Raw genomic sequence first — 21560 nt, 5'->3', positions numbered from 1 at the left:
CTTCCACATGTCGTCAACGCTGTGTTCACAACATGTCCTTGTACATTCATTAGGTATATTCTGTACAGGGGAAATATTTTAATTGAAGGTCGTTTGCCCAGTGTCAGCGGATAAATACAGTAATGCAGTGCCTGTGTTGTTCAGAAGTATAATGGAATGTTCCTTCAGAAATGCATGCATGTCTGAAGGAACCTGCATCATAATTCTGAACAACTCTGGCACTGCAATATTGTTTGAAATCAAATTGTTGAGTCAAAAGAGAGTGCTTTCTCACGCTGAAGGCAGCTGTTTTGGTATTTCTCACTGGCTACTTAAAAGAACACCAAAGAACATCTAGGGCTGCCTTCTGAGGTGATTAAAAACTGACATAGTCAGCTTGGAAAATTAAAAGTTAATATTTATAAAAATGTAAATGACATCAGTAAAATGTTTCTTGGGGTTGTTGGGACATAACCACCATGACATAACCCTACCAGCTTTTGATATGCTCTGATCACATAGATCAATGTAGCACATTAGAAAGATATTATTCGAACTTACATTACCGTACAATCTTACTGCCAATACTTTAAGAAGTTGAGACACACAATACTTATATAGAGCTTGGGCTACATCACAGGTCATTCTGTCAATCTCCGTTTCATATTCAGCTTCGATGGATTTGCCCACTCACAACCAAACTGTTTTACCAACCCAACCAAGACCTTGGCCTGCACTACAGATCTGCCAGTCACCACAACCATGTTTTCTGCTATCACATTAGTTGGCCACATCAACTCACAACCAAACTATTGCCTTCTAATCTAACCCAGACCTCTGGCTACACTACAGATCAGTCTGTCACCACAACTGGGTTTTTTGCTTTCATAATTGTTAGCTTTGTCAACTTACAAACTGCTGCCTTCCAATAACTTAGATGTCAGGCTATGCTACAGATCAGCCTGTCACCACAACAACTTTTCTGATTTCATATTCATTGACTTTACAAACTCTCAACAAAACTGTTGTCTCCCAACACAATCTAGACCTCAGGCTACACTTCAGGTCATAACACAAATGTCAGATTTCTGGAATATCAGAAAAGTAACCAACAGACATCCACCCAGCAGAAATCGTTTGCGATTGTCATCAATACCTTAGCTGTGTATTTTACACAATTACTTCATTTCAGACTGTCATAAAACAAAAATTAATTTTGACAGATCCTGTGATTACTGCCTCATAACAGAAATATCAAGATTCAGTGAAACTAGAAAATTAATAAAGGACCATCCATGAAACATGAATAATTCATAGCAGTCTGTCAGCAACATCATCATCTACATTTAAGAATAAATAATTAGTAATATTTCACCATACAAATTGCTACATACCCCAACAACAGAAATGCTAATATGCTGCAATTGCAGAAAATGAAGAAAGGGCTGCCTACACAACGTAGGAATTTGAGTCCATCCGTCACCAAAAGAAGTTACATATTTTGTATGAATTAAATAGTATAGAACATTCACCATTACACATATTCTGTAGTTCAGACATATATAGCCAAATATTTAACTCAATACAAAATCTTTAAAAGTCATACATATTAACTACAGAAATTCCCGCAAAAAATCTTTATTTGTATCATAAATTTCAATATTACTTTTCCATCTAACACCTCATCATTCACTCTACAAATGCCTGTCACCCAGCACAACAAGCACAGGCACTGCCAACACCTGTGCTGTACTGCAATTGAGAAAAGCATGTGGATGGTCCGTAGCAAAGTTTAGGGTAAACTTTAGCACAGTGAAAGAAGTTTTCTTTTAATTCTGTAGCTTGCTTTCTGCTATAGATACTAGTCATACTAATGGCTGCCTGCTATATGCACTTCATACTGCTGCCCTATATCAGCTCAAGGGTACAATATAAATTAATTAGGAAGTGACCTACAAAGTGGTTGTTATATTTGACACAGTATTTTAGAAATTCCTTTGGAAAAATAAGGAAAGAAGGAAGAACGGAAGGAATGAAGGAAGCAAGATTAGGGTTTTGCATCCCAATTGACAACAAGGTCATTAGAGATAGAGTACCTGATTGTTTCAAGGATGAGGAAGGAAATCGGCTGCACATTTCAAATGAACCATCCCAGCATCTGACTAGTTCAATTTAGGGAAATTACGGAAAAACCTAAATCAGGGTGGCTGGCTGCAGATTTCAACCGCTGTCCTCCAGAAAAGTCACAGAAGTTTAATGTGCACACTATCTGAACAATAAACCATCACTATACTGCTTAATGCTAAATATGCTTATGCGCACCAAATTTAATCAAGAAAGTTGGAAAGAAATTTGCAACTTTGAAAAAAGTTGTTGCTTCCTCAGTTGTACTAAATAACTGCTTCTTATCTGCTATTCAGATTTATTTTCATCATGAACAGTGTGCTCCAAGACCGTATTAATGAGCTCCAAGGTAGAAAGTAGGACAGCATTGGTTGTAAATTTTTAATCCGTTTATTGCAAACCAATTTCAGCTACTGAGTCTTCAGTGCTACATGAATACAAGAACATAATGAGAATCAAATATTAAAACATAAATTCAAACCAGATCATAAATATATCAGCTTATAAACCATAAATTTACATACTAATTATATCCAAGTCATGATGACCCACTACAAATACAGTAGCAAGTGGTACCACTTGACATTACAGATAATAGACATCAGTTGGAGTGAGCTTGCTGCTTATATTTTCATGCAGCTAAACTCAGTATGTGGTGTGAGCTAGTGCCCTCTTTATTATTGTCATTTGTATTCTACTTATTTTTACACTATTTGAAAAGTAAAAATGTAAAACTAAATGGCATTCTTAAACACTGAAATACAGTCAGTAACTGAACAAAGAATCCACTGGTAGGTGGCACAAATTAAAATACTAGTAATATTTCTTTCATATAAAACCTAAAGCGAATAGTAATATTAAGAAACAAGTTATACATTATTGATGTATATCAAATGCTGAGTTCATAATTCCCTCTTCCAAATTGGATTACATTAAGAAAAATAACTTACATGGTTGTCAAGTATGAGACAGTGTTACAATCTACAGGAGAATGTAATGTACAACATGTTTTATAAAAGCTTATCACTGTGTATTATAGAAACATATGTAACTTGGTTTGATGTTAATAGTAATACAGATACATGTATTGTCAGTGGCTACTGAAAAACACATATGCTACATTTCATTCTCACTTACTGAACTGGTGCACAGCAGTACATACAGCTGTACTTATGAGGTTTTGTGTATCCTCCTTTGGACCTATACAGCTCCTTATTTTTATTAATTAGATGGCTTCTGATACCCTCCTAAAACCGGGTGCTTCTCATTGGCAACTGCTCCTGAGCAAGATGGCATGGGGAAAATCTCTGATAATGAAATATCTCTATTTATTCAACAAAATCCAAAAATCTGTCATTACTCCTTATGCAGTAGCTCCACTTGTGAGGTGTGATTTTATTATTGATGCCAAATCAAGTTAGATATATGTTTCTACAATAGCCAGTGATAAGATTTTATAAGTCATTATGTATGCTGCATTTTCCTTGAGGTCGTAACACTGGTTCATGCTTACAACCATGTAAGTTACTTTTCTTAATGTAATCCAGTTTGAAAGAGAGAATTATGAACTCAGCATGTGAAATGTATGCATAGTGTATAACTTGTTTTTTAATATTACTACAGGCTTTATGTTTTATATGAAAGAAATATTACTAGTATTTTAATGTGTGCCACCTACAAGTGGATTCTTCCTTCAATTACTGAATGTATACTAAGGATGCCACTGTAATTTTATATATTTTACTTTTCAAATAATGTAAAAAGAAGGAGAACACAAATGATAGTAATAAAGAGGACATTAGTTTCTATTGATGTCACATACCAAGGTTAGCTGCATGGAAATGTGAGCATCAAGCTCAGTTTAACTGATGTTTATTGTCTGTCATGTCAAGTGGTACCATGTGCTAATATGTTTCTGATGAGTCATCATGACCTGGATATAATTGGTATGTAAATTTGCAGTTCTGTATTTATGATCTGGTTTTAATTTATATTTTATTGCTTGATTCTCATTATGTTCTTCTATTCATGTATCACAGAAGATAGCTACATAGTAGGTGAAATTGATCTCCAATAAACACATGAAAATTTATGACTGATGCTTCCCTTCCTCCTATCTTGGTAATCTCCTATTAATAACTTAATATTTGGAGACAGTGGAATTTTTCAAAGAAAATAGTTACCCATTTTTAAATGCCAAGTACAGTTTACAGGGCAGATTTTCAATTAACTTGTCATGTAGTTAACAGAACTTTTCAGTCCTTGAACCTATGTATTCAGGTAGTTTGTAGGAAGAGTAGTTACTGACGTATGTCTTTATTTTTAACTCAGGTGTGTGGCGTCTGTTCTTTTGGACATGTCTGAAAGAATAGACACGATTTATGATTCAGTGGCTATATGTATACATGAGATAAGAGAAATACAGACATCAGCCACAATTTGGCACTGAAAGAAATTCAGTGGCAACAAGTGAAAATTTGTGCCAGATGTGGACTCAAACCAAGATTTCTCACTGTATGCGAATGTTGCCTTAACAGCTTTGGCTAACTGAGCATGTTTTCCATTCAATCCAAACTCTCAACCTGTGGCATGATACATATGTAACATCCATTGTCCATTATCTTCATTGCTCACAGCTTCACCCAATTCCTGCAAGAGTTCGAACTTAGTGTGCATCCGTACCGAAACTGTCATTAATGGCCACCAAGGCGAATATACCGGCTGGTTATAATTAAATTGACAGTTCTTCAGTGTGGGCTGTATACATCGCAGGTCACAGAACCAACATAGGTGTGTTCATTAACCAGTGCAGTCACAGAGAATGTTGAAAAAAATAATTGTTCCACTTTGTGCCACCAGGTGAAAACATGGTGCTGTAAGCAGAAAAAATGTGGAATGTTTCCTATTATAAAACCATTATGCTGTTTGTCACTTGGCAACCCATGTTGATTTCTGTTGTGAAGTTGTTCTTAGTGTAAAGGGTTAAGAAGGTTGAGGTTTTCCATATGAAAACCAAGGGCTGTAGAGAGAAACGACTGTGCACTACTGGTAAACTTGTATTATCAGAATGGCAGTAATAGCAGCAATGCATTGCAGGAATATAATCAACAGAAGCAGCTACGAAGAGGCGCCATGTCAGTAAATGGGGTAGAGAATATGATCAAGAAATTTGAAGAAACAGGCGAATTAGGTAGTGCAGCAGGAAGGAGGCAGCGGCTCATCCACATGGCAGTTGCTGTAGCTATAGCTGATTGTGCAGCATATGCCTCAAATTCCACAGTCAGTACTTGAGCTGAGTCACAGGAATTGCCTCTCCATGATCAACAGTTCAAAATATTTTGTGGTGCATTTTACACTAGTACCCCTACAAGATTCAGACACAGAATGTGCACCAAATGAAGACCCAACATTGGCTACAAAGCCATGACTTTGCCCCCTTTCCCCCCCCCCCCCCCCCCCCCCAAAGAGACAACACCTCATGGACCTATTACGTGCACAGTGACATACACATTATAATGACCTCCATGTGCAACATGTGATTCCAGCTTTGCAAGAATGCAACTATGTCCATTCCATTATATTTGTGCCAACTGAGGTGACAGATTTGTTTCGAGAAAGCATCAGCAACGAAGCACACGAGTGTGGGATTTGTGTTTGTGTTGAGATGCCATGATCGGCCTCATTTGAACTCTTCCATCGGGAGGGTGAACTTGGAGTTGGAGTGGCTGCTTAGGACAGATATAGAGTCCCATATTGGTTTGATTCCTGTGAATTCTATTGATAGGCGGGACTACACTAGGTATAGCCTCCACTTCAATAGGAATGGGAAGGGAAAACTGTCTGGGTTGATTGCAGAAAACTTATGGGGGAACACTGTCACTAGTGGTAAAATACCAGTGGTCACAGGTGTCAGAGGGGTGCCTTTTTTAGGACAGGGAAGGGGGAAAGAAAACGAGTTTTAAGAGAGATTGGCAGACACACTCAGTTTGAAAAAACAGATGAACAGGAGTCAGATTTAAGCATACGGCCTCCATTTAAACAATGTTCAACAGAAAGTAATCTGAAACTGCCAGTTCATCTTTGCCAAAGCAGTTATAATCCCATTAATATGCAGTATCAGTTATCTTTATTACACCAGAACATTCCGGGACTCAGAAGTAAATTGATGAAATGAATTCATTTAACGAAATTGACATAATCTTCCTCTCTGAACACCAAGTGACCACTGGTATAGATATGTTAGACATTTCAGGATTTAAGCTAGCTTTCTACTTCTGCAGAGTAGATATGGATGGAGGAGGAGTTGCCACATTTATTAAAAACTGCCATAAATTTAAGAACATTGACATTAATAAATTCTGTTTAGAGCAGCATCTAGAAGCATGTACAACAGAAGTAGAGTTCCATAACAGATCCTATATAATAGTAACTATTTACTGAGCACCTGCAGGAAATTATAATCTATTCATAAATCATCTAGAAGCTCTTTTGGGTTATTTAACAGGAAGAAACAAAGAAATTTTGATTGCTGGTGAGTTTAATACAGATTTTCTAATGCAATCTTCCAGTAAACATTTACTGCAGTTAGTAATGTTGTCTTTCAATCTAACTCACACTGTAAACTTTCCAACTAGGATCACTAAATCCTCAAAGACAGCCATTGATAACGTTTTTATAGACAAATCAAAGGAACAAAATCATATCATAAAACCTGTAATAAATGGACTATCAGATTATGACATGCAGCTCCTTGTTTTAGATGTAAATTCTAAGCAGATTACCAAGATTGCTAAATCTGAGTACAGGAGAGTAGTCAATCAACCAAAAATTGAGTGTTTTAGAAAACTACTCAAAGATATGAACTGGAAAGATGTTTATAGTGATCATGACATGAATGAAAAATATAACACATTCATGAACAATGTCAGTACCATGTTTGAAAACTATTTTCCTCTAAAAGTTACTCAAATTAAACAGAAGTCCATAACAAAACAATGGATTACACAAGGAATAAAAATTTCCTGTAAGACAAAAAGAAAAATGTATCTGTCGACCAAGAATAGCTCCAACACTGATGATTTAGCTAAATACAAGGAGTACTGTCAAATATTAAAAAAAGTAATTCAGACATCTAAACAAATGCACTACGAGAAGAAGTTAGCAATGTCAGGGAACAAAATAAAAACAATATGGGATATAGTGAAATAGGAGACTGGTAGAACCAGAAAGGAACAGAAGCAAATAGCATTAAGGGTAGATGACACATTAGTAACTGATGGGCATAGTGTGGCAAATCTATTTAACAAGTACTTTATATCCGTTACTGATAGAATGGGATTGTCAGGATCAGTAAATAATGCCCTTGAATATCTGAAACTAGCCTTTACAAATAGCTTCAGGTATATGAATACGTCACTCACTTCACCAAAAGAAATAACTTCCATAATAAAACCTTTAAAAACGAAGCACTCTAGTGGTTACGATGAAATATCAACAAAGTTAACTAAGGCATGTTCTTGTGAGTTAAGTGCAATTTTAAGTTACTTGTGTAACCAGTCAATTATTACTAGGACATTTCCTGACTGGCTAAAATATGCAGATGTTAAGCCTCTATTCAAGAAAGGGGATAAAAAGATACTATCAAACTACAGAGCAATTTCACTTTTGCCAGCATTCTCAAAAATTTTAGAAAAAGTAATGTATAGGCAGCTTCTCAACCATCTGACCACAAATAACATATTATCAAGAACACAATTTGGATTTCTGAAGGGTTCTGATATCGAGAAGGCTATTTACACCTACAGTGAAAATGTACTTCATTCATTAAATAACAAATTACAAGCAGCAGGTATTTTCTGTGATTTGTCAAAGGCATTTGATTGTGTGAACCACAACATCCTTTTAAATAAATTAGAATTCTATGGTGTTATGGGCAGTGCTGCAAAATGGTTCAAGTCATATCTTGCTACCAGAAAACAAAGGGTGTCAGTGCACAGGACTATTGAATTAAGTCATCAGTCATCATCAGAATGGGAAGAAATTACATGTGGTGCCCCACAAGGATCCATCTTAGGGCCATTGCTTTCTCTTGTGTACATTAATGATTGCTCATCAGTTACACTGCCAGAAGCAGAGTTCGTTTTGTTTGCAGATGACACAAGTATTGCAATAAACAGTATGTTGAGTGTAGTTCTAGAAAGATCTGCTAATGATATTTTCATGGATATTAATAAATGGTTTAAAGCCAACTCACTGACATTAAACTTCGAAAAGACTCACTATATGCAATTAAGAACCTGTAAGAGGTTTCCAACGAGCACATGCATAAAGTATGAAGAAGAGCAGATAGAAGAGGTTGACAGTCTTAAATCCCTGGGATTACAACTTGATGATAAATTCAGTTCGGAGGAGCACACCACAGAACTGCAGGAACGCCTTAACAAATCTGTATTTGCAATTCGAGTGTTAGCACATATAGGTGACATAAAAATGAAAAAGCTTGCATACTTTGCCTACTTTCATTCCATAATGTCATATGGTATAATATTTTGGGGTAACTCTTCAAGTCAAACAAAAGTTCTCAGAGTCCAAAAGCATGTAATGTGTATTATTTGTGGAGTAAATTCATGGACATCCTGTAGAAACCTCTTCAAAGAACTGGGTATACTAACTACTGCCTCTCAGTGTATTTACTCCGTAATGAAATTTGTCCTATATCTCTTTTTCCAGCAAACAGCTCAGTTCATACATACAATACCAGGAACAAAAATGATCTGCACAAGGACTTAAAAGCACTTACATTAGTTCAAAAAGGGGTCCACTACTCAGGAACACTCATCTTCAATAATTTGCCAGTAAACATAAAAAAATTTAGTTACAAATAAAGATCAGTTTAAAAGGAGCCTGAAAGACTTACTAGTGGCCAACTCCATTGACGAATTTTTTAATAGAAACAAATGATGTATTGTATATACTCATAGTATCAGCATTGTTATATCAGCTTTAAAAAAAAAAAAAAAAGTTCCACATCCATGAGGATCTCCTCAGCACGGATCTATGGAATGAAAAACGAATGTAATGTAATGTAATCTAATCTAATCTAATCTTTGGAAAGACCACATCATCTCTAGGCAATTTCAAGACATGTGGCCTTCCAGATCCCTCGACATAAATCCTTGAGACTTCTGGTTGTGGGGATATCTAAAACATTGTGTCTATCAGGGATGTATCTGGACTCTTCCTGATCTGAAGAACAGCATATAATGACATATTTCTCTGATTACACTGTTCACCATGCCCTGTTACGGATGCAGCAAGCTGCTCAATTGAGTGACCGCACTGAACACATGTTGTAAATTGTGACCGTATCCTAATAAACATGCCAGAACCACCATAATCATGTGTTTGATCGTTGCTCCCCTTTTCCTGCATCCACACCACATTCTGACTGCTTACACAGTCATAATTTCACCTGGTGGCAGAAAGTGGAACTATTACTTTTTCAGCATAATCCACGAGCACACTGATTCATGAACATACCTGCAATGTTTCAGCATCCTGCAATATACACAGCCTGCACTGCAACACTTGGAACACCATTAACATACAAAAGAACAAGCAATATTTATGATTCAGTAGCCTTATATACTCATGACATAAGAAAAATACAATTATCAGCCACAATTGAACATTTAAATAATTTCAATGGCAACAAGTGAAAATTTGTGCCAGACTGGGGCTCGAACCCTGATTTCCCGCTTTACATGAATGGTGGTCTCAACTGCTTTGGCTATCCTAGCATGATTTCCATCCTGCCCAAATTCTCAACCTGTCACACACTAATATGTAGTGTCCACTGTCTGTTATCCTCACCGCTTGTGGCTTCACCCAAATCCCGCAAGAGTTAGGACATACACCACACATATAATAATATATGGGTTGTTCAAAAAAAATTTTGATACTTTGAGGGGTGGTAGTACTCATCGAAACAAGAAAAATAAGTCCAATAAACACGGGTCCAGAAATGCATACTTTCTGTTATAAAGACATGTTTACAGGAGATGTTGACATGGCATCCATTCATGACAATACACCCCTCTGCCCTCCAGCGTACAGAATAACACACACCTTGAAGTATACCCAGCTGTTGTTGTACCTGCTGGCACACATTGAAGATGTGACCATGTAGTGTTTGCACATCATTGACTGGTGTGGCACAGACCAATTCTATCATGTCCTCATAACCAAAATTCTAGGGAACTGAGGGTTGAGGAACAAGCAGGCCAAGGAGTCTAAAACAGGAACTCCAGGTGCACATGAAATTAATTTTTTTTCTATCAGCAATAACTGAGCAGATAGTATGACTAAGGTCAGAGAGAAGACAGTGAACAGCTGACATTGCAGGATGATGAGAGTAACATCGATCAGCACACTGGAGTCTGCTCATTGAGTCACTACAGATTAAAATAGAGATGAGGGAAGCCAGCTTAATGAAATATAGGGCTCTGTTAATGGTTGTCAGTTTTGTCATATAAACGTAAAGGTTACCAGCAATGAATTGAGATGAACCAACGCCAAACGGTCATGGGGTCCATGTGTATGTTCTTAAAAATAGATCAGTCCTAACTAGGCAGTAATCAAGGAGGAGTGCATGGGATTAAATGTGGAGTGCATTCCAAGAGTGGAGGGGGAAGGGGAATTAGGGTCTTAAAGTGCATTACAACTATTAAAACCACCCGAGGGCAAGAGTCGGGAGGGTCAACACCCACTGAAAAAAAAAAAAAAAAAAAAAAAAAAAAAAAAAAAAAAAAAAAAAAAAAAAAAAAAAAAAAAAAAAAAGAAGAATCTGACAAGTCAGCTGATTAAGAAATTGTTATACGGTGATTACACAAATGAGCAAGAGTTGGTATTGTTGGAACTGAAGAGAGAAGCTCTGAGCTTCAGTGAGGAGATTGTCTATAGTACTTGTCTGGAAAATGCCAATGGCCAGTCTTACTCCATGATGATATACTTAGTCCATTAATTTCAAAACCAAGGATATCGCTGGGCCATAAATCTGACAACAACAGTTCAGGTGGGGCAATATTTGGGCCCCAGTATATATGGGCGAGAGAGTAGCATGATCCACATGTCAATAGGTGTGGGCAAGGAAGCAGAGAGCTTTAAGCTTTCACATGCAGCTAGTCTTAAGATGAAAAATATGGGGCAGCCATGTCAGTTTTTTATCAAAGTGGAATCCCAAAATGTGGAATGCGCCTCAATGTGCATGTGCTACATACCCAAGCAGAGTTCTGGATCAGAATGAACTGTGGTACAATGACAGAAATGCATGATGCACATTTTCACAAAAGAAAATGTGAAGTCATTAGAAATGGACCAAGCAGAGACCCTTCGGATGATTCCCGGTTGGTTCCTTGGAGCTTGAATTCAGCCATGGTTACAGATAAGGAACTGCAGCAAAAGCAAAAGTCATCAACACAAAGTCCGCAGATAATCACAACCCCAACAGAAGTCCCTAGCCCACTGTACTCAGCATGAGTACAGATAAGACCATGAAGGAGGAGACCTGGAACAGCTGTTGACCTATGGTGGCCCAGCACAGTACATGGCTTGAGTCACACCTAGGATGAAGAAGTAAAGATTTCCAAGGATGAGACATAGCACATTCAGCATTCCTTCTTACTGTGTTTAATTAGGTAGTGAACCTTTCCACAGAACAGCTTAAAAATAATGAGGGCAGTCTGTAAAGGATGTCACTTGAGAGAGTGCAGGGCACTTTGACGATTCTGAACAGCTGTTGCAATGTCTTTGGTCCACTATGGTGAAGTGCCCATTAAAAGGGGGATAGCAGTTTCAGTGACACGAGTGATCACATGGAAGATATCTCCTACAACCTCACTGATGTGATATGATGCAGAATGGGACAAAACTGACAGCAGAAGTGTCCAACTTTCAGTTGACCATACAAAGAGCCCAACATGGTGATTGGACTGTTGGTGAGTGACAAGGAAGTGATGGGATCACCAGAAAGTAAATCATAGACTGTTGTATAGCAACCACTGTAGCGAATTTGTGAGACTGGGAGAAGGGATCATAATGTTGATAGCCAAAAAAGTATCATCAGTGGCACTAAAGCAGTTAGGAGTACCATCGTTGAGGAGAGACAGATCATGATTTGAAAGAAGTTGGACAGTCAGTAGGTCCCTAGCATACAACAAGGTCCTCTCTCCATATGGGGTAGTGTGAAATTAAATCCTCAAGTGGGAGGAAAAGGCAGAAAGCAGTTGGATTAAGGTGGTCATCTCAAGATAAGGAAGTTCCCTGCACAAGGGTTATTAAATGTTACAAACTGTGATAGTTGGGGTTGTCTACACTCGCGCTGCTACTGCCTCCAGTGTGGTAAGAAGGGGAATCCTCCCACTAACAACACATGGGGGAACCAATGTACAGACCACTCCCGATGCTCTCTCAGGACCAACACAGTTCCAACAGAATGTATGGTAACTTTGAAGCACTGGAGAATGGTCATTAGTGTAATGCATTCCTTGGAGAGCAACACAGATTCCAGAGTAGGACATTTGTCATTGAAATTCTGGCAGTTGACAGTTATATCCACTTCATTTCCACTGAATTGTCATGTTAAAGGTAACCTGGTTAGGTGTGAAGGGGCCAAGAGGACATGTCACACCACAGGATCACTGCATGTCACCTTTGGGATGGATAAAAACAACAAATATAAGTTTGGAGTTACATAGCACAGCAGCCTTCTCATGAGATTTCTTCTTTTTCTCTGTAAGTAATTTAGTGGGTCAAGACTCTTGTGAGGGCTTATCTGCTGCAGGGGAAACAACTGAAATCGAGTGGACCGCTCTGGAACCTTTAATCCGTGGCTCCCTCGGTCACTAGCTGGTGTCGAGTAGATGGCCTGTGATTTCTAGGGAGAGGGTATGCCACAGGACAGTGCTGCTTCTCCAGCCAGGTGCAGGGAGCTAAGGTCCCTGAAGATGGTCCTGCAGGAACCATAAGGGGGAACGACCTATCTCCCCCATACGCAAATTTACATGTGCAGCTGCCAAAGGTTGATGTTACGGGAACAGAGGGAGTAAGTACTCAAGTTACTGCCAATGACCTGGCTACAGTAGCGGCAAAATATCATACAGTTTGGGTATGATATGAGCGATCATACTCTTCCTGACTTTCAAAATATGAGAGGCTATTGGAGACATAAAGTTCCTGGATTTTACATAGCTTAATTAGGGAGCACACTTTGAGGATTGGGGAGGGTGATGGACTCTGCAATTGACACAGAAATGTGGTTGCTCACATGGTGAGTTTTCATCAACTACAGCTTCTACAAACTGGATTGCTTGTACCATGGCAAGACATATGCCTGAAACATTGGTATCTACAGTACCACAAGGGGGGGAGGGGGTGGGGTTGGATGTATGCTTCACATCACAATTGCCGACAATGATTCTGACTTTCTTAGGAACGCGTCCCACTCAAAAGTAAGGACAAATGCTCTGTGTCAACCTTGTTGGCTGGCAGGCCTCTATGTGCACAACATGCAAAGTGGATCCCTCACTTTTCCAAGTTTTTATGCAATTCCTTATCCATCTGCAGTGTTAGGTCACGGTGAATAATTAAACCCTGCACCATGTTTGGGCTCTTATGGGATGTTACAATTCATAGGTACATCAATTCTTTTATAAGAGAATAATGCTGAAGATTGAGCAGGACTCGCCATTTTAATTAATACGGAAGCTTTCCATAATTTACAGAGGGATTTCTCCAAATACATTCTTATACTCTCCACAAAGAACACTGACTTAGAAGGCAGAAAGGACCCACCATCCATTCAGGAACAAACTAGGAACAGAGAGGAATCAGTTTCTGCAGTTTGATTAGCTTTCATCCCTTGGTGTGGCAATGACAGCTCTTCCAATGGGTGCCACCTAGTCAGAGTAGTGGCCGTCTGGCTTTATGGACATGGTGGGCAATACAACTGTTACAGCTGCTCCAGGACAACAACAATATAAACACCTACATAATTGAAACTTCCTGCCAGATTAAAACTGTGTGCTGGACCGAGACTCAACCTGAGGACCTTTGCCTTTCGCAGGCAAGTTCTTCTGTGAAGTTTGCAAGGTAGGAGATGAGGTACTGGCAGGATTGAGGCTGTGAGGACGGGTCATGAGTCATGCTTGGGTAGCTCAGTCGGTACACCATTTGCCCACGAAAGGCAAAGGTCCCGAGTTCGAGTCTCGGTCCGATACACAGTTTTAATCTGCCAGGGAGTTTCATATCAGCACACACCCTGCTGCAGAGTGAAAACCTCATTCTACCTACATAATTATTCCATTCATTTTCTAATTCAGATTCAAATTAATGAAGTATAAGAGTAAATTGTAAGACATAATTGCCAGTCAGCACTTCTCCCTCAAGAGGTGAAATGATTAATGCTGTCAACAGACATTTGTTAAAGTAAAAGTGACAGCACAATCCTAGCAAACGATACTGTTAGTTGCTTCCTCAGAAAGGGATGGATTAGGCAGAGGTTAAAAAGGAAGGTCAGGTTAGTCAGACCATAAGATGAGAGGGATTCACATGTAGTTCTTTCTTTTTTAACCTTTCCCAACCTATCCCTCTCTTCTCTCTGAGGAAGGAACTAGCAGTTGTGAAAGTCAGGATTGTGTCATCACTTTTACATGTGTCTATCAACAGTACGAAACATTTCGCCTCCTGAATTACCAGCCAGCAATTCTGTTCAAAAATGTGTGTGAAATCTTATGGGACTTAACTGCTAAGGTCATCAGTCCCTAAGCTTACACACTACTTAACCTAAATCTTCTAAGGACAAACACACACACCCATGCCCAAGGGAGGACTCGAACCTCCGCCGGAACCAGCCGCACAGTCCATGACTGCAGCGCCTTAGACCGCTCTGCTAATCCTGCGCAGCAGCAATTCCGTCTCATAATTTTATAGTTTTCTTAACTCATGTGTAACAATAAGCTTTTTTCATTGTTTCTCTTTTGTAGGATACAAGCTTCCAAATGCCCAGCATTTACTGTAGGTGACTGACTCTCAGGTTGCGAACTTACGGCGTACGGCTGAGGGGAAGCAGCAGGACTGGCTGACGGGCTGGACATGCGGCGCTGTTGGCTGCAGATGTCGTGCAGGAGTTGCAACTCGTAAGGGGTTGAAGGTGTCAACTGGCGAACCATATCTGCAACAATTACTAGTGTCAAACAGCATTAGATTTCTTGAGGAAACAGAGAAATGTCAACAAAAGACAAACACAAAAATATGGCACATACTTTTCCAAATCGAACATATCACAAGGGAAAGATGCACCATATAAATTTTAAGAAGTAAAAATAAGGACATTGCGCCATAAAATAATGATTGTTTGGTATTAAGTTCTTCAGTTACAAGTTTATTGAGGTTCTTTATAAAATAATAACACAATAATGAGATAAAATGTCTAAAATGTGTGCATTACAAGTACAAAAACCTCCTCAGTGGCATAAGGGCCAAGACACACAGAGTAGAATTAGCTGTAAGTTTACGTGGAGACATGTGTGACAGCTCCCCAAGCAGGCACTGTTAACTTCTGAGCTGTAGGCTACAAGCAGTCCTCACATGGGATAGGTCTAACATTGCAAAGCACACCAGGCATGGTGCCAGTCGAGGCTGCTGCATGGTCTGAAAATTAACTGCTGTATCTCATGAAGCATTGCTCCTCATTGTGATTTACAATCACAGCACTCTCCAGTAGCAGCTACCAGCTGCATCAGGCACACTCATCACACAATTTGTTCATGAATATGGGTGCATGTAAAATAGTTGTGTTAACTCTGTCAGCGAGCATCAAAACAAAGCGTAGGAGTTCACGAAGAAGATTCTGAACCTTTTGATAGTGTGATCAATGAATTGCTCTTAGAAAAACAGTACAAATAATAAATAACAATCTGTGATACATACTAGTACAGGTTATTCATTAACTCAATTGAATCTTCATCACATCTTCGGTTTTAAATTGAATACAGTTAAAGTATATTGACCAATGTCAGTTTGTGCATGCATAACACCCATAATCTCAATGTGGTATTAGCTTCCATCACTCTGATGTAATGTAATTCCTCATACAGGATTGAAGACTGAGATTAGTTTTGTAATTTTGTTTGAATGAATGAGAATATTTTTTGAAGCTATTCACCAGTATTGAAAAAGATAGATACCAGCAAGATACAAACATGAGGCCATCCATAAAACTGAGAAATAAGTGTATATCATACAACAGAAACTCCTGGCTGGAATGTCAACAACATAAGAAAAAGATAGCTTGCTTGTTACTGTAAATATGACATGTTTAGTTGCAGATGAATACAAGTAAAAGACACTTACACGAAAGCTTTCTGCCACAGCCTTTGTCAGAAAATGAAAGAGAAAAACACACCATTCATTCACACATGCATGCGAACCTCACACACAATGATTGCATGGACCAGAATGGCATTCTGGATCAAGCTGCCGGAGTTGATGGTTACCACCAAATATGGAGTTCAACTCCATATCACTTAATACAATATGGCTTCTGCGAAGTTCTGTTTATCACTTAAAATTGATGTCACAACTCACTGGCCATGTTTCTCTCCAAGAGGAAAAAATAAGACTTGGCAGATTCTTCCTTTCACATTTTCCAATGTAGTGGCACATGAAATTCCTTGCTGTGACATCACAAATTCTCGAACAGTTTCTTGTCCACAAATACTTTCACGTCCCATGAGAGAACCTCGCATGTTTTTGAGTGATAATACTCTGGTGCTATTTTCCCTGCGAGATTCTTACTGTTTTAATGTACAAATAAAGTGAAGAGCAGTTCTAATATACTCAGAGAACACAGTTATTACATTAAATATATTCATCTGAAACAGACATTTTGCCAACAAATAGCTTGCTACACTCCCTACACTGTGTGACACTGGACTAGCCATTCGCACTGCCTGTTAGCCAACAGTCACGTATGCTTAGATAAGGTCAAAAAACTATAGTCCAGGGTGGAATGGGTAAGAGTCAGCCACAATACAGAATTTGAAACCTTGTACAACTTTCACTTCATTATTGCTATAAAATATGTTCTGGTAAATGTGCTCTCACTAAAGAAGGAACTCATGTCTGAACCACAGTGTTCAATATGGATGTGGGTTAAAATTACTCGTCCTCATATCTGTGGCCTCCCCCTTCCCCATGAACCATGGACCTTGCCATTGGTGGGGAGGCTTGTGTGCCTCAGCGATACAGAGAGCCATACTGTAGGTGCAAACACTATGGAGGGGTATCTGTTGACAGGACAGACAAATGTGTGGTTCCTGTAGAGAGGCAGCAGCCTTTTTAGTAGTTGCAGGGGAACAGTTTGGATGATTGACTGGACTGGCCTTGTAACATCAACCAAAACTGCTTTGCCGTGCTGGCACTGAGAATGGCTGAAAGCTATGAGAAACTACAGCTGTAATTTTTCCCCAAGGACATGCAGCTCTACTGTATGGTTAAATGATGGTGGCATCCTCTTTCGTAAAATATTCCAGAGTTAAAATAGCCCCCATTGAGGTCTCCAGGTGGTGACTGCTCAGGAGGATGTCATTATCAAGAGAAACAAAACTGGCATTCTATGGATTGGAGTGTGGAATGTCAGATCCCTTAATCGGGCAGGTAGGCTAGAAAATTTGGAAAGGGAAATGGGTAGGTTAAAGTTAGATATAGTGGTAATTAGTGAAGTTTGGTAGCAGGAGGAACAGGAATTCTGGCTAGATGAATACAGAGTTATAAATACAAAATCCTCTGTGGATAACGTAGGAGTAGGTTTAATAACGAATAAAAAAAATAGGAATGCGAATAAGCTACTACGAACAGCATAGTGAATGCATTATTGTAGCCAAGATAGACACAAAGTCCACACCCACCACAGTAGGATAAGTTTGTATGCCAACTAGCTCTGCAGCTGATGAAGAGTTTGAAGAAATGAATGATGAGATAAAATACATTATTTGTGTAATCAAAGGAGATGAAAATTTAAAAGTCATGGGAGACTGGAATTTGGTAGTAGGAAAAGGAAGAAAAGAAAAAAATAGCAGATGAATATGGGCTGGGGGAAAGGAATTAAAGAGGAAGTTGCCTGGTAGAATTTTGCACAGAGCATAATTTAACCATGGCTAATACTTACTTGGTTTAAGAATCATGAAAGAAGGTGGTATACATGGAAGAGATGTGGGGCACCAGAAGGTTTCAAAATGATTATATAATGGTTAGACAGAGATTTAGGAACCAGGTTTTAAATTGTAAGACATTTCCAGGAGCAGATGTGGACTTTGACCACAATTTATTGGTTATGAAGTGTAGATTAAAACTGAAGAAGCTGCAAAAAGGTAGGAATTTAGGTAGATGGGACCTGGATAAACTGAAAGAAACAGAAGTTGTAGAGAATTTCACAGGGAGCATTAGGGACAACTGACAAGAGCAGGGAAAATGAACACAGTAGTAGGAGTATGGGTACATTTGAGAGATGAAATACTGAAGGCACAAGGGTATCAAGCAGGTAAAAAGGCAAGGGTTATTGGAAATCCTTGGGTAACACAAGATATATTGAATTTAATTGATGAAAGGAGACAATATAAAAAATCAGTAAATGAAGCAGGCAATGGGAATACAAACGTCTCAAAAATGAGACCACCAGTAAGTGTAAAATAGCTGAGCAGGAATGCCTAGAGGACAAATGTAAGGATGTAGAAGCATATATCACTAGGGGTAAGATAGATGCCACTTACAGGAAAATTAAAGAGACCTTTGGAGAAAAGAGAACTGCCAGCATGAATATCAAGAGCTCAGATGGAAAACCAGTACTATGCAAAGAAGGAAAAGCAGAAAGCTGTAAGGAGTATATAGAGGGTCTATACAAGGGAGATGTACTTGAGAGCAATATTATGGAAATAGAACAGTATGTAGATGAAGATGAGATGGGAGATACGATACTGCGCGAAGAATTTGACAGAGCACTGAAAGACCTAAATCAAAATGGCTCCGGGAATAGACAACATTCCATTAGAACTACTGATAGCCTAGGGAGAGCCAACCATGACAAAACTCTTCCATCTGGTGATCAAGATGTATGTGACAGGTGAAATACCCTCAGACCTCAAGAAGAATATAATAATACCAGTTCCAAAGACAGCTGATACCGACAGATGTGAAAATTACCAAATTATCAGTTTAATAAGTCAAGGTTGCAAAATACTGACATGAATTCTTTACAGAGAAATGGAAAATCTGGTAGAAGCTGAGATCAGGGAAGATCAGTTTGTATTCTGAAGAAATGTAGGAACATGCGAGGCAATACTAATCCTATGTCTTCGCATATGTGATAAGTTAAGGAAAGGCAAACCAATGTTTATATAATTTGTAGACTTAGAGAAAGCATTTGACAATATTGCCTGGGATCCTCTCTTTCAAATTCTAAAGGTGGCAGGGGTAAATCACAGGGAGCAAAAGGCTATTTACAATTTGCACAGAAACCAGATGGCAGTTATAATAGTTGAGGGGCAGGAAAGGGAAGCAGTAACTGAGAGGAGAGTGAGACAGGGCTGTAGCCTATTCCTGACATTATTCAACCTGTATATTGAGCAAGCAGTAAAGGAAACAAAAGAAAAAATTGGAGTAGGAATTAAAGTCCAGAGAGCAGAAATAAAAACTTTGAGATTTGCTGATCGCATTGTAATTCTGTCAGAGACAGCAAAGGATTTGGAGTAGCAGTTGAAAATTATGGACAGTATCTTGAAAGGAGGACATAAGATGAACATCAACAAAAGCAAAATGAAGATAATGGAATGTAGTCGAATTAAATCAGGTGATACTGAGGGAATTAGATTAGGAATCGAGATGCTTAAAGCTATTTGAGCAGCAAAATAACTGATGATGGCCAAAGAAGAGAGGATATAAAATGTTGACTGACCATGCCAAGAAAAGCTTTTCTGAAGAAGAGAAATTTGTTAACATAGAGTATAAGTGTAAGGAAGTCTTTTCTGAAAGTATTTGTATGGAGAGTAGCCATGTATGGAAGTGGAACATGGATGATAAACAGTTTAGACAAGAAGAGAATAGAAGGTTTTGAAATGTGATGCTACAGAAGAATGCTGAAGATTTGGTGGGTAGATCATGTAGCAAATGAGGACGTACTGAATAGAATTGGGGAGAAGAGGAATTTGTGACTTGACTTGACTAGAAGAAGGCACCGTTCGGTAGGAGACACAATGCGGCATCAATCGATCATCAATTTAGAATCCAAGAGAAGTGTGGATGTAAAAACCATAGAGGGAGACCAAGAGATGAATACAGTAAGCAGATTCAGAAAGATGTAGGTTGCCGTAGTTACTCGGAGAGGAAGAGGCTTGCACAGGATAGAGTAGCATGGAGAGCTGCTCAAAACCAGTCTCTGAACTGAAGACCACAACAACAAACATTCTCTGTGGCCGCAGAATGAATCCCACAGCTAGTGTAACCCCATGTGTCTGGACACACATGTGTGTGTCTACTCTAGGGCACAAACAAAGTAAAAATTAATAATCAAGCAATCTGACTACGTATTTGTGACCCTATGATAATCAAAACCCCACCACTGTATTCATTTTTTCGTTATCAGTTTTCCTTTGAGTTCTTTTAATTTTCAATGCAGTTAAATCCATTAACAAAAATTCCAATACAAAATGTGATACTATTATTATTACTCGTGAAGTAACGAGCTTCGCCTGTGGTCATTTTGAGAGAAGTCGATAATTTACTCAAAATGGCAACAACTGTTAATAATACTTTAAGTTTTAAATGGTCTCTTCTTCTTCTTTTTCTTCTTCCTCATGGAGGTGTAGGAATATTTTGAGGACTGCCTTTCCGATGATTGGGACTGAACCACAATGTGCAATCTCTGACTGACAGTGAAAGATGATGTCACTATCCTATGTCATGGCAGGTAGGCTACAACCATTCACCCTCCACATAGTTGGCAAGGATCCTGTTTTTTGTGGGTTGGAAGTTTACTGCAGGATGACAACCCTTAAAAGGTTGCAGTGCTACTATCTCCAGCTCATTCAGTTTCCATATGGAGAACTTCACCTCCATTGCAGATGCGCTTCGCTATAGGCTCTTGCCACCTCGCAGTTAATAACAGTTTATCACATCAAACAGAACATAATAACGTCATTTGTTTAACCATGTTCAATATTTCATGGTTCAGTACTCTCTCTCTCTCTCTCTCTCTCTCTCTCTCTCTCTCTCTCTCTCTCTCTCTCTCTCTCCCCCTCCTCCTCCTCCCGCCCCTCTCCCGTTCTCTCTCTCCAGCTTAATCAAATTCCCTCAAACATTTTCCACCTATAACAGTACTTGTGGTAGCATAGTCCAAGCAACTTTTT

At 38.8% G+C, this 21560-nt stretch overlaps 1 protein-coding gene across 2 annotated transcripts in view; it reads right to left on the bottom strand.

Moving 5' to 3' along the window:
* LOC126190815 (interleukin-1 receptor-associated kinase 1-like) overlaps positions 1–21560 on the bottom strand; it is a 177500-nt gene that overhangs the window by 21637 nt on the left and 134303 nt on the right. For both annotated transcript variants that reach the window (XM_049931380.1, XM_049931381.1), the window contains exon 11: positions 15207–15331. In XM_049931380.1, the coding sequence (XP_049787337.1) occupies positions 15207–15331 (125 nt within the window). The remainder of the gene's footprint in view (positions 1–15206; positions 15332–21560) is intronic.

The sequence above is a fragment of the Schistocerca cancellata genome, chromosome 6 (assembly GCF_023864275.1).
Source record: "Schistocerca cancellata isolate TAMUIC-IGC-003103 chromosome 6, iqSchCanc2.1, whole genome shotgun sequence".
Lineage (NCBI taxonomy): Eukaryota > Metazoa > Arthropoda > Insecta > Orthoptera > Acrididae > Schistocerca > Schistocerca cancellata.
The sequence above is the reverse complement of the archived record's forward strand: the minus strand, read 5'-3'. Positions and strand labels throughout refer to the sequence as shown.